Source organism: Mauremys mutica, chromosome 6 (genome assembly GCF_020497125.1).
Source record: "Mauremys mutica isolate MM-2020 ecotype Southern chromosome 6, ASM2049712v1, whole genome shotgun sequence".
In the NCBI taxonomy this organism is placed as follows: Eukaryota; Metazoa; Chordata; order Testudines; family Geoemydidae; genus Mauremys; species Mauremys mutica.
Genome location: NC_059077.1, coordinates 46,839,216 through 46,853,535, shown reverse-complemented (window position 1 = coordinate 46,853,535; position 14,320 = coordinate 46,839,216). Strand labels below are relative to the sequence as shown.

The window sequence follows — 14,320 nt, the reverse complement described above, 5'->3', positions numbered from 1 at the left end:
TGTTTTGCCCTGAGATTCTGTGAACCAGCCAACCTTTCCTCCAGTCGGATTATGCCATGACACAATGCACTATTTTACATTTCACAGACCAAATTGGGAGGAACTGACTAAAGAAACAGCTTAGAAAACAGAAACCTATTATCTATCCACTGTATAGGCCCCAAGACAGTAACAGAAAACTACTTGAATTAACACTGATGCTAATCAAATGCAAGGTGTGTTGCCAACAAGCAATGTATGACCTCTTCAGAGAGAGAGCACCCAACAGAGCTTACATCAGAGGCCTTGCCTGATGACACTTCAAGCTCTGTTAGCCCACCTTCTCTTCCTCTCACTCCACCCTTCAGCTCCTTGGCCTATAACAGACACACTGCATTCACCTTTTCAAACATCAAATCCAAGAAGATCCACAAGTAAGGTAAATTCTCTCCAGGGTGTATTTGATTTAAATAAATTCATTTAAATCATGATTTAAATCGCTAGTCAGAAAGATGCTATTTAATCATGGATTTCTACATAAAAGTGCATTCTTGTTGGTTGTTATAACCTTAATACATATTCTTCACAACTCAGAGATAGATGTAGGTTTCATTTTTAGAAGGTACACGCTATTCATTTTTAAAGTGATTTATTTTGAAAACTTCAGATTAGTTTTAAAGCTATATCAGAAAATGAATGTTTGGTTATTTCATTTACCAAAGGTAATTGAAGCAGATATTTATGAAGTCATTGGGAAATGAACAATCTCCAATTCAATAGGTTAATCATTAATATTTGGAGGATTTTCTTGCCATGCTGTATTAGGAGGAGAACATCACCAGACAGACATTTAAATTGTTTTATGTAACTAAAACAACGTTATGTATTCTGGATTTTTTTCTTCAACAGCAAACATAATATTTTAACAGAACAAGCATATGAATTTTTGAATTTAGTTAAACATTCAAGTTTTTTAAAATTTGTTTTTGTTAAAATTGTTAACTAAAATAGTTACATGAAACATTTAAAAAAAATTAAATAGAATGTCAGCCAGGTCAACATGAGAAACTTAAAATGTTGGCTTCTGCAGCTAACTCGGTCGTCTTCAGCTTCATTTTCCTGTTTGTACATAATCTGGAAAAGAAAAACAAGCTTTCCTGCTTTTTCAGGTCTCAAATGATTTCTCAATTTGGAATGATATAGTCCAAAGGAAGAAAATATTCTTTCTACACTGGCAGAAGAAGCTACTGCTGTTAAGTGATATCACTTTAACAGTCTCTGAATCCAAGTGCTTAAGTGACTTCCACCAGTTCACTGGTGTGACTTTCTTTAAAACATCATCAGTAAACATATTTCTTGAATGGTTCACCCTTAACTCTGAAGTTTATTATAGTTGGCATTATGGAGGAATGATTTCTGAATGTCGATGTCATAGCCAATTCCTCTTCTTCAGCAGTTAAGGTTTGACCCTGATACTGAGTATTGAGAATATTTGCAAGAAAATGAGATGGAGATAGTGCTTGTCCCATTTGTTTTTTTAATGCTTGTGATTTAACTTTGTCATTGCATATTTCTCTTTTTAAGATCTCACCCAGTTTCAACAGCATCAGCAATAAAACAGTTTTTCTCTGCATTTTGTTCAAGGCTACAGAAATAGGCTTCAGGGTACTCAGCATGTGCTCGACATTTCTTAACACTGGGCTTAAGAGAACTTTGACTGTGACAGTGCCATCTTTTTTTTCCCCACAATTTTGTTCACAAACTGTCATCAGATTAGGCCAGTTCTTGATACAGTGCTCAAAACAGTCCACTACTGAGTTCCATCACATGTCTTGTGGGAGAGTTAGCTTGGTTCCTTCCACTTTTTTCAGAGCAGCTGCTGCAAAGTGGCCATTACGGAAGTATTTTGCAATTTCAGCAACATCAGTGTTCCAGAAATAAAGGCTAAAATCTTTGGCTAGGAGGTGCATCAAATGAGCACTGCAAACATATGCTATTACCTTGGGATTCTCTTCTAAATAATTTCTTCCTATCTTGGATACATTTGCAGCATTGTCTGTGACCAAGCTGCATACTAGGCATTTGAAATTTTTTTCACGGTTTGTTACAGCTTTTACTGCTACTTCTCGTAAGTATTCTGCTGTGTGTGCATTTCCTGATGTATCAATTGTTTCTGTAAGGAAAACATTCCCTTCTTTTGTTGTCACACAAGCACATACAACAGGATCATTGTGGATGTTGCTCCACCCATCAAGACTCAGGTTAACAATTTTACCCTCTAGACCTTTTGCACACTGGTCAATTTCTCTTTCATATGAAAGGTGGGGAAGGATAGCTCAGTGGGTTGAGCATTGGCCTGCTAAACCCAAGGTTGTGAGTTCAATCCTTGAGGGGGCCACTTAGGGATCTGGGGCAAAAATTGGTCCTGCTAGTGAATGCAGGGGGCTGGACTCGATGACCTTTCAAGGTCCCTTCCAATTCTAGGAGATAGGTATATCTCCAATTATTATTAATTATTTTTATGCTTTTATCCAGCAATTTGCCTGCTACATCTGCTCTGCTAGGTGGACTGTATCCTGGTCTTAATCACTGAGCCATGTTAATGACGTGTGGGTTCTCAATTGTGCGGAAAGGAGAGTTTGTTGCATAAACAAACCGGGCAGTTTTTTCATCAATTACCTCTTTTTGGAGTCTGCTGGTTCTTATCACAAACTTATCTATGGTTGTTTCTGGATGATGGAGATTTTTGTCTTTCTTTTTGCTACAGGTGATATACTGTGGCTATGTGATATACATGTTGTGTCTGAAACATTATCAGTGGCAGATAACTCTGAAACTATAGAAAATGATGGTGATCTTGAAGGTGGATAGTCTTCAGAATCCTGTATGTTGAGGATGGATTCTCCTAAACAAAATAAGTCAATGCATTTATTTAATTATGATTACCATACTGCTCATTTAGTATTACTCATTGCATTCACAGACACTCAGTACTACTTTAAAGATGAAATTGTAAGAGGAAGATCTGCCTATTTCAGCTATTTTATTTATCACAACTGCATCTAAAATGATAGTACCATAGAGTAACAACTATATATTTTGCTCAAACATGAGAATTCAAGAATCTTCCAGAAGGAAGACAGGCAGTCCTTAAGAAAGAAGTATGAAATAAAAAAGTTTACCAACCTGAAGATCCTGCATGTTCAGACATATTCCTTTCATCATCTTCAACACAGCTTCCTCCTGAGAAGGAACACATCTTATGATGATGTTTCATTTGGGCAACCAGGCCTTGCATTTCTTTGTTGCATTGTTTGCATTTTGCACACATGCCTGTCTTACCCACTGTAGAGGCACTTCATTAAAATATTCCCAAACTGTGTGTATTTTACAGACTGCTGCTATTATAGGTTTTCCTTTCTAGTGAGAGAATGGTATGGTAGATCTCAGATCAATGAAGGCTACACTCAGAACGACCTCAAGACTTCTGGAATATGCTGCTCAAACAGTTTTACTTTTGTTTCTGCCTATCCCTCCCTTCTCACATTTATCTCCAGACTCTGCCCCGGATAGAGAGTGGGCTGGAAACTCCACTATTGATGGCAGAAAATTAAAGTTGAAACAAAGCATTTCTTCAAGCCTATACTGAGGCTGTGTAATAGGCCAAGTAAACTTTCCTATTGGCCTCCCTTGAAGCTGCCAAATCCGGCCCTATTGAGCTATCCAGCGTGATAAACAGTGTCATCAATCCTAAGTGCCTGCAGTACAAAACAGAACCCAAATAATGTGAAAGAACTATTATCCTACTTCGCCAGAAAGTTCCTGTATATTAACGAAGGCTTCTCCAATTTCATGGATCCCCATATATGTTCCAGAGTTCAGTACATTAATTCCTCAAGGGCTACTGGGATACCCTAAAAGAATCTCAACCCAAGTCTCCCAACTGGGAGTCTGACCCATGCCCTCACTGGCTAATGAAAGAGTCTTGAACAATTTCTGATTGAAAGTGCCAACACTTCATTTAGTGAATTAATCTTCCTTTCCTCCTTCAAACATACAATAATTTGACCACTACTGAAGAAATCCACCTTGGATGTACCGTATTTTTCCTTGTATAAGATGCCCCCAACTTTTCTAACCCCAAATTCAGGTTTTTTGTTTTGTTTTGTTTTGTTTTGTTTTGTTTTTGCCGCTCCAGCCGCGCTTCAGCTGTCCCCCCCCCCCCGACTTTGCCGCTCAGGCACAGGAAGAGAACGCCGAGGTAGGGGTAGAGGGGCCGAGGAGGGCCATGCGCCCCGGCTGGTCTCCGGCGGCGGCCCTGCCCGGCTCCTGCCGCATCCCTCCCCGGCCCCGCGTCCCCGGCCGCCCGGCTCCCCGCGTCCCCGACCCCGCGTCCCCAGCCACCCGCTCACCAGCCGCCCAGCCCTGCGTCCCCAGCCGCCGGCCCCCCCGGCCCCGGCTCCCCACGTCCCCGACCCACCGTGTCCCCAGCCGCCCGGCGCCGCCCGGCTCCCCAGCCGCCCGGCGCCCCGCGGCCCCGGCCGCGCAGTTCCCCGGCCGCCCGGCTTCCCAGCTGCCCGGCCGCCCGGCTTCCCAGCTGCCCGGCTCCCCGCATCCCCCGCCGCCCGGCTCCCCGCGTCCCCGACCCACCGCGTCCCCAGCCACCCGGCTCCCCAGCCGCCCAGCTCCCCGCTTCGCCGCCCGCCCGGCCCCGCTTCCCTGCTTCCCCGGCCGCCCGCCCGGCCCCGCTTCCCCGGCCCCGCTTCGCCGCCCGCCCGGCTCCGCTTACCCGGTCCTGCTTCGCCTGCCGCCTGGCCCCGCTTCCCCGTCCCGCTTTGCCGGCCGCCCGGCCCCGCTTCCCTGGCCGCCCGGCCCCGCTTACCCGTCCCCGCTTCTTTGGCTGCCCGGCTCCGTGTCCCCATCCACGGCCGCCCGGTCCCGCTTTGCCGGATCCAGCCACGTGCAGGCAGCGCGGTAAGGGGGCAGGGAGGGGGTGTTGGAGAGAGGGCAGGGGAGTTCAGGGGTGGGGGGGTGGATAGGGGTTGGGGGGGTCAGAAGGCAGGGAACAGGGGGCTTACTTCCGTGTATAAGACTACCCTCAATTTTTAGTCTAAGGATTTTAGGAAAAAGTATAGTCTTATACATGGAAAAATACGGTATCTGTTCTACTGTTCTGGAGCAAACTCATAGAAAAGCTAGTCAATGGATAACTACAATTCATTTAATTGAAGCTAATATCCTAGAACCCAGCACAATCTGGATTTAGGCTGGGATGTGGGCTGGAACTAGGGTGACCAGATGTCCTGATTTTATAGAGACAGTCATGATTTTTGGGTCTTTTTCTTATATAGGCTCCCGTTACCCCCCCCCCCCCATCCTGATTTTTCACATTTGTTGTCTGCTCACCCTAGATAGAATCCACTTTAGGTTCTGATATATGATGTGCTGCTGTCAGTGGATAGTGGCCAGATGTCCATTCTCGTCGTCCTGGGCCTATCTGTAGTATTTGACGCTGTTGACCATGAGAGACAGCAGTTCCATTTGAGAGAGGTGGCAGCGGTACAAGGTAATGTGCTAAAATGGTTTGAGTCCTTACCTGGAGGGGTACACTCAACGAGTAGTGATGGGAAACTGCACCTCCACTACTAAATTTCTCACTTTTGGAATCAGGCAAGGATAAATTCTCTGGTCCTGTTCAACATCTATATGCAGCCACTAGGTGAACAAGTAAGACATGTATGCAAGTGTCAGCACTATGCAGATGACACAGATGGGATGAAGACTAAGTGGAGATAAGACCATACTACTGCCATCAACTCCAAGTTCTCACATAGCAAAATCCACAAGTAATGCTATTTGCCTTGTCTGGTTGGATTGGAAACTCCCAGCCTGACAGATGATGAGCTGGCCTTAGTTATACCTGCCTTTGTCACATCTCCTCTGGACTATAGTGCTGGAATCCTCATGTGGGCATGAAGCTATCAGAGGTCAAGGACCTTTTGCTGAGAAGACCTGCTTCAGCAGTCTCTATTAGTCCTGTGGGATACTACACACATATCAAACCTGTCCTCTGATCTTTACACTGGCTTCTCAGAGGATGTTAAGTCTTTATAGTGTTTGTTGTCTGGATTTAGGATTTCTAAAAGATTGCCTAAACTTCTGCCATGAAAACTTCAGTCAAGTCCATTCGTTTTGGAACAGTAGAACTCAGGGTAAAGTTTGTCTGTGTAGGAGAGGGATCAGTCTCGGGGGTTGGTCCAAGACTGGAATGAACAACTACAGGAACTAAGGAATATCAGAAACCTAATCTAACCTCCATTTGCTCCAAATGCAAAATGTGCACTCCTTTGACCTTGCCTTTTCTCTTGTGCACAGCAGCCTGTACATTTAGAACTTGTTCCCTTCTGGGGGGATTTTTTTTATCTTCTCCATAGTGCTTCCTAAGTGATAGGCCTCAGCTGAGGTTGTCTGATCAACATGGCCACTGGCAGACCACCCTCTCGGAACTGTAACCTTCCTCTCCCTCCTCACCTTTGCTTCTTGACTGACTGACTGAAGAAAGGAGTGTAGTTGAATTTTTTTTCCTGTTTTTAGAAATGGTTTACTAAGGTAGACTTAAAATATTACCACCTTCCATCGAACCTGCCTAAAGGGTTTGTTGGTTGCGTGCGAAAGTTTTTCCTTTACAGAGCCGCCTCCCTCCTTTACTAGGTTAGTTCCCCACATACATTAGCAGTGGCAAAGAGCGAAGCGCAGGGTCTATGCCTCCTGCTGCCGCCTGGGGCAGCGCGGATCCCGCGCTCTCCCCCGGCCGGGCCCCTCTCAGACCCGAGCGCCGCCCGCTCTCTACGCCTGCGCACAACCTTGGCCGGGGGCGGGGCGAGAGGTGCAGAGAGACGCCGGCGCCCTGGGGGAGGTGGCGGTGGCTGGCTGGCGCGTGCGCGGCAGGGCCGTTTGGGCTGCAGAGTGGCTGCCGCACAGTAACGGGAAGGGCGGCGCTCTGTGGCGGACGGCGGCGGTGGCTGTTTCCTCCGTTGGGTCTTGGTGGCTGAGGCCGTCGGGGCCAGGCTCATCCAGCGCTGAGGCGGCGGCGCGGTCATGGCGTCTTTCGTGGAGAGTTTCTGGGTAGGAGCTGTTGGTTGTGTCCGCTCGGGCCGCGGCTCGCTCCCGCTCTGCCAGCTGCCGGACATAGCCCAGTCCCCACCGGGGCAAGCCGCTCTGGCTCCGACGCTACCCCGGGGGTTGGGTTTGGGCCTTGGTGCGGGAGGAGATGAGGGTCGGTCGGATTCCCCTCGCTCGCGCGCCGTATCCCCGGCCTCTCCCGCTGCCGGCAGTCCTGGGGCCTCCCCGCCTCGCTCCCTGCTGCGGACGGAACAGGACAGGGGTGTCCGGGACGCACACGGAGCCGTGACCCGGTCCCTTCTGGCACGGGGCGCAGCCGAGGCTGGGGAGCCCCTTTGCCGAGTGTCCCACCCTGTTGCAGCTCTGGGGAGCCGGCTCCCTGGCTCGTGCCGAGGCTAGGGGCAGGCTGCTGTGGGTAGAAGCGGGCGCAGCTCGCTGTGCGCTGCCGTTGGATATGCGCCGATTCACGGTCCTGCAAAGCACTGGCTGGGCATATTCCAGACATGGTGACTTCTGTGGCATTACCGACCATTTATCTCGAGGGATGCTCTGGAAGGGAACTCCGACTAGGTCTAATTCGTTTCTAATCTCTCTGATGTTTATTAAAACTCTACTTCAGAGTTACAGGTTATTCATTTAACTTTTCATACAATAAAACTGCCCCGGTAAATAGCACCTATTCCAGCGTACTGCACTTGTACTGTTATTAGCAAACACAAACTGTGCTTCCGAAATCATGCCCTCCCTGTGAAATATGTTTTTCTGCCAACATAGTGGGAGCGATGCAGAGTAACATCAGGAATTTATAGCTTGTATTGAATCCTAGTTTTTTAATACCTTCCAGAATTATTCATTTAAATTATCCTGTAGTTTTAACTAATTTACTTCATTGTCTCTATACTACTACAGTGACGTTTTTTAAATTTTAGAAATATCTAAATGGAGAGAAATAAACTAAATGTTTTGAGAAATTGGTAGTCTTAATTTCCTGATTCGAGTTACTTACAGAACTGTGAATAATGGATACATGTGCATTGTAGAGAATTTTGATTTGTTTTAACTGGATTAATCCTTTCCTCAGAAAAGTTTTCAATGTTTTGTAATTATCTTAAGATTGTGTGTAGAATTTTTAAACTAACCTTCTGCATTGAAAGGTCTTAATTCAAATTTAAATTTTAAGGTTTAGCGTGTTTATCATTAAAATGTTATGTGTAACTTGAAGGGCTCTGTTTTTGTAGAAATATGGCCCTTTTAAATGTAAAGCCTATAGGTGTATCTATAATCTTGTGGGGCCTTAGAGCTCTGATGTCTTTGCCTTAATGTTTTTATAATACAAAGGTTTACAAATGAGCCATGATAGTTTCAAAGTACGTATTTGCTAAAAATGGAGCAAGGATAACATCACAAGGGAAAGTGTTGCTTTCGGTATTGTCTGCTTTGTAAATATGAATAATAGTTCTCCTTATTTACAGTAAACTAATTTTATAAATGTAGTGGAAATTTTAAGGAATAACTGCATACATGTTTTGTTTGCAGTCTTAAATTCAACAAATTTCTTAAAACTGCATGTTACATCCAGTGTAAAAATTCTGAACAGTACTACAGCATTGGAGGGGAATGCATGTTTAACTACCATATGAAAACTTTCTTTAGCTTTGTAAATAGCATTTAAAAGGATGCTTGGTAGTGTCTGGTGTCAGTTGGTTAACAGTAGAAACAAACTTGTAACCTTTTGGTGTTACTTTAACAACAGATAGAAAAATAAAATCACATATATCCATCTGAAAATTTAGTTCCTACTGTTAACCAAGAAGCACAAAATTATTGTAACTGAGATTAGATATTTTTCCTTTTTATTTACTTTGTGCACTTTTCTCAATTTATGTATAGTGCCTTTAACTGTTTAAATGTCCAGTTGTGCTTTGTCTCATTGGCAAGTCAGTATCACTCATGCATTGCTATGGGGGAGGAGTTCACATGCACATTCTTCCCCAGGTCCTCTAAGAGAGTGTACCCTAGTAGCTATAGCATTAAGGATGAGGCACAGCAGGTGTGTGTGCACACTGAGACAGGAGAGAAGTCTTAGTTACTTAGTTAAAAAACAAAGAAGTCGATAATGTCTATTTAATTTTGAATGAAACATATGCAATATTTTCTGACGTGAAAAGTATCTATAAAATCTCAAACCGCAGGTATATTATTGTCTAGTATAGTCAAATGAAATGTAGCTTAGTGCATTTTTAATGTTTTTAAAGCTTAGTCTGTCCCCATCAACATTTCAGATCAGTTCGTTGTTCAATATCATTCTTTCCACATTTCAGATAGGACAGAATATAGACCCTACAATTCCAAATGTATTAAAATGTGTAAAAATGTTGAGCATTTACAATTCAGACAATAAGGGGGGGAATAATCCAGTGCACTTAGATGTACAACATATATCCAACAAAGGTATAATTTAAACATCCTTTACCTTTACAGACCTAATGGATAGAACACTGAAGTAGACTGAGAATTGAGTTCTTCTATTCCCCACTTGGCCACTGGCTTGCTGGGTGACATTGGGAAGTGACTTCACCTTCTTGTTTCCCCATGTGTAAAACAAGGATAATTTTGGAAAGCACTTTGAGATTGACTGATGAAATGCACTATATAAGAGCTAGATATATTTATTACATAACATTCAGTTACTCTCTTTTTTTAAATTCTTCATTTATTATTCTAGAGTAAGGAGGCTGGCCATGAAGGGGAAATAAATTTAGACTACATTCTTCAGTAACTATTTTAAGTGATTACAGTTTTTGAAACTCATTTGTTGTGTGCCCTTGCCGAACCGGAGTATGTTCCAAGATTTTAGAATAAATGTTTTTTTATGTAGCAGAGGTATCCAAATTCAATCCACAAAGTTGTGAATTAGATGTTCATAGTACTGTGATTACAAATGATAGACATGGTTTGATGTGAACCCAAAGTGGAGTTGAAATCTGGAAAAAAGTCTCAAAATGTACAGTTCAGGATTCTTTTAGAAGGAAAGGATGAGACTTTCAGAGAAAGGAATGCTTGGGGTAGAAAATGAAAACATGGTTTTGTAATGAATCCATATCTATTTAGTGTTGGAATGTACACCAGTCTCCAGTTGAAACTGCACGTATGCCACATGGGAAACTAAACCATGGATCTTGTGCCTTACATGGGCCTCCACTGGCTTGAATGCTTATCCTCTTGGTAGTCATTAGGGAAGACATCAGAAACCTGATGGTCTGGTCTGATTCCATTCAGAAAGAGGGCAGTGACACATGCAAACACCCTATTTATGTAATTCTGTCTCCAGTACATTAAGCTGCTACTTTTAAGGACTTTTTTGAGAAAAGTATTCAGTAATGTACTGATGTAAACAAAACAAATGTATTTAAAAGTATTGTTTTCTTTTCACTGGCGAAAATTAAGAAACTTTTTAAATAATAGGTTTCTAAATGTTGCCACTTTTAATGGTATTTGAACAGAGGCCAGGCTTTTTTGAGAGTAGTAAAAAGTAGGTATATCTTTTTCTTTAGTGTCTGTATTCTATGGGAATATTTTAAAATACAGTACAGTAACAGAAAAAAAGATATATTGCTTTAATATAAGTTTAATACAGTTTTTTTTTCTGTTGTTGTAGGGTAAAAATACAAGACAAGTAGTGCAGATTATAAATGATTTTTTAATTCATTGTTATGAGGTAGTGTTCCAAGCATTCAGATCACTTGACTGAATATTCTCAACACTCCTAATTAGGATGTTGTCACAGAACAATGAGTACCTGATGTTATATACAATGTATGCTGGCTTAAAGCAGAGATATCAGTGAAATAAAAAGTTTATGAAAAGTATTCCTATTGTAAAAAAAAAAAAAAAGGAAAAAAAGAAATTGTAGTTTGTCAATGTGTTTTGATACTGATGCAGTAGAGTAACAATTGCTCCCTTACTCTAATAATGACTGCATTGTTGTCTTGCTACTTTTCTAGAAGAGGCCCATTGAAAACTCATCCAAACTTATTAAAATGTTTTATGAAGAAGCTAGGTACTGAGTAGCTGATGTTCAGGAGCTGAGGAAGAAAAAAGAATATATTCAGTGAATAAGTGTTATTCAGTACTTAGATAACTGGTACATATTCCATGTGGTATTAATTTGAGTAGAATTGTGGTTCTCAGACTGTCAACTGCAGAATAAAATATTTCAAGTGCAGACTAGCAGAGACAGAGATGTTAGGAAGGGATCATGGGCCATAAGAGGATCTCTTTTTGAGATGTTGACTCAAAATTTAAAGTTGGAGAACACTTGAACCAAACCACTGGTTTTTAAATTGTCGGGCATGCCCCCTGAAGGGGAAGTCGATGAGGTTATCGGGGGGGGGGGGGGGTGCGAGGACTTGACTGCTTAAGCATTTTTCTTATTTCTTCAGTGTTGCTGAGAAATTTCTCAAAGGTGAAAGAAATATTACTTGTTCTTTGAGTGTATTTTTCCGCAGATGTACAGCCCTCACTCCCCTTCCTCATTTGTACGGAGACAAGGTGGGTGAAATAATCTTTTATTGGACCAACTTCTGTTGGTGAAACAGACAAGCTTTTGAGCTTATATAGAGATCTTCTTGAAGTCTGGGAAAGGTACTCAGAGTATCACAGCTAACTTCAAGATGGAACAGATTACTAAGCATAAGGAGTTATGACATGTTGTAAGAGACCATTCAACGTGAAGTGGGCAGTTAACACCTCTGCAATTGTGGACAAAGGAGTGTTGTTAGATTCCAGATTGGATTTATGGCTCATTACAACAATGTTTTTACTGAGTTCATGATTTTTTAGTGTCTAGCAAAGTTATGAATTTAAGCTCCTGGGCTTGTCTTTTGAAGGCGTTCCGCAGGTTTCCTTTGAGGATGAGGATTGAGAGGTCAGATGTGGAGTGATCATTTTGTGAAAAGTGTTTCCCCATGGGTATTTTTGTCTTTTCTGAATAAATTCATTTGGGAGCATGGTGATTGCCTTGTTTCACCCAAATAGTTGTTGTTAGGTCATTTAGCGCACTGGATGAGGTATACCCAATGTTGTGATAGGCATGTGTAGTACCCATGGATCTTGAAAAGTGTGTTATGGAGCCTATTGATCATCATGGCATTAGAGATGTGTTTGCAGGTTTTGCATCTGTTATGGCAGGGTCCGGTGCTGCTTTGAGTTGGTGTGCCCTCATCTATGGGGAGCTTGTTTGTGATGATGAGCTTGGTGAGGTGGGGGCATTGTTTGAAGGCTAGAAGAGGGGGTTGGGGAAAGATTTCTCTCAGGATGTGGTCCCTATTGGGTATAGGTTGTAATTGCTTAATGGATACTCCTTATATTTTCCAGTGTGGGGAGGTATGTGACAACTAGAACTGTGTGACTGGTGCTTCCCACCCTGTATTGAAGCAGGTTCCCCTGGGATATTTGGGTGGCTGTAACTGTACAGGTTGCCAACTCACCACCACGGCGCTTCCTGCTGGTTGCTCCGGGAATTAGCTCTGTCCAGCTGTGGAGCACCCTCTGCAGGTAGTGTCTCATCCGTTGTCTGCCCTGCTGTTTGTCTGGGACCCACGTTGCTCCCTGGTTTGTGGCGTCCTCTTCTGGACACAGCCCTCCAGCTGTGCCCCACTTGGTTCTCTCCCCTTCCGGGGGTTTCAGCAGTCCTCAGTCTGCAGCTGCCCTTGTGGTCAACTGCATTCCCAGAATCTAGCCCCTTGCCTCAGGGGCAAGCCAAAGTCTGTATCGGGCCATGCTCCTCTAGGGCCAGGTGCAGTGTTAGGGGGACAGGGGGACCCAGGCCCACCCACTACCCCGGGTACTGGCTAAGGGATCTTCTGGCGTCAGCTATGTCCTGCCCTCCTCCTCTTCCCTCTACTGCTCACGCTCCGTTTGGCCCTTGCACCTTCTCGGCCCTTTCTTTCAGGGGCCTCACCCTGGCAGGTATCTGGCTGGAGATTTCCCTCTGCTCCCCTGAGCCTGCCCAGTGCTGCTCTGTCTAAGGTGCACAGCCACTCCAAGGGCTGCTATTAATTCTTTATCTGCCAAAGTGGGGCAACTGCCCCACTACAGTGGCCCATTCCATGATGTGATCTACTTCTCTGGAGTGTCTTTCATTCCATGATGTGATCTGTTTCTCTGGAGTGTCCTTATTTGGTGAAGACTTTCTTAAGTATGTTAAGATGTATATCCTGGGTTTTCTTTTCAGAATATATTCTGTGGTATCTGTATGCCTGGTTGTATTTGGGGTGGTTACTGGATCTGTGAATGTAAGTGTGGTGATCTATGAGTTTCTTCTGTATGGTCATCTGTTGGGTTCCATTGTTGAAGCTAATCATGGCGTCAGGGAAGTTGATGCTGGGAGTGGAGTCCTTCTTAGGATTCTTGGAAATGGAAGAGGGAATTTGGGGTCAGAATTTTCAATGGCACTGTAGAGACAATATGCTTGACTGGCAGCCATTGATAACTATCATTTTAAATATAAATATAGCAGGATATCCTTTTTCAGGGGTTCTCAAAACTTTCTGCAAATACAGGCATCATGTCACATACACCATTGCAATGAAATCACCTGTGGAATGTGGCAGCTATTATAAGTATGTACAGCAGTCCTGTCCAGCTGTTCAGGAAAAGGGGTGAAGAGCATGTTATCCAGTTAAAACTGTAGGAAATATAGGTACATTGCAATTAATCAGTTTGGAAATCATTGGTGATTCATTTTATATCCATGTATCTATCCCAGACTTGCTCATGTTCAGGTGCTACAACTCTTTTGCATACAGAGCGTGCATTGGAACTAATGAGAATTCTTGTAGGATTAGGCCGTTAATCTTTTCATCTACTGCAATGACATCTAATGTAATTTCTAAGACCCTTCAGCCTAAGACTTCTAAGGTAGCTAACTACTGCAAACATTTAGCCATCTGCCAGCTGTTCCAAGGGTAGATTATTTCATGAAGCACAAGGAAAAAGTACTGGCTGAATCACCAGAGTGAGAGAAACATTCATTGTTGCATACCAAGTTCCTGGACATTGCTGCTATTAGAATAGTTTCACAGCAGCTGAGAAATCTGATCCAACACAGCCCCCAAATTGCAAACAAGTCACAAAGAGCAAACACACACCCTGAATTAAAGGTGAAGAAATCTTCCTCACTATATCTTATGGTTGCTTCCAATGTTCCCTCTAATTT

At 43.4% G+C, this 14,320-nt stretch overlaps 1 protein-coding gene and 1 long non-coding RNA gene across 5 annotated transcripts in view; one reads left to right on the top strand and one right to left on the bottom strand.

Moving 5' to 3' along the window:
• Nucleotides 1-2,526: 2,526 nt before the first annotated feature.
• On the bottom strand, nucleotides 2,527-6,797 carry LOC123373360. The gene is made up of 4 exons (XR_006580686.1): nucleotides 6,511-6,797; nucleotides 5,576-5,694; nucleotides 3,166-3,222; nucleotides 2,527-2,884 (listed from the first exon to the last, which is right to left on the bottom strand). It is a non-coding gene; the product is annotated as an uncharacterized LOC123373360 (long non-coding RNA).
• A 100-nt stretch (nucleotides 6,798-6,897) lies between these two features.
• The window catches only part of FCHO2 (FCH and mu domain containing endocytic adaptor 2), a 220,784-nt gene continuing 213,361 nt past the window's right edge, over nucleotides 6,898-14,320 (top strand). For all 4 annotated transcript variants that reach the window (XM_045020805.1, XM_045020802.1, XM_045020803.1 and 1 more), the window contains exon 1: nucleotides 6,898-7,104. In XM_045020805.1, the coding sequence (XP_044876740.1) occupies nucleotides 7,078-7,104 (27 nt within the window). In that variant the 5' untranslated portion in view covers nucleotides 6,898-7,077. The remainder of the gene's footprint in view (nucleotides 7,105-14,320) is intronic.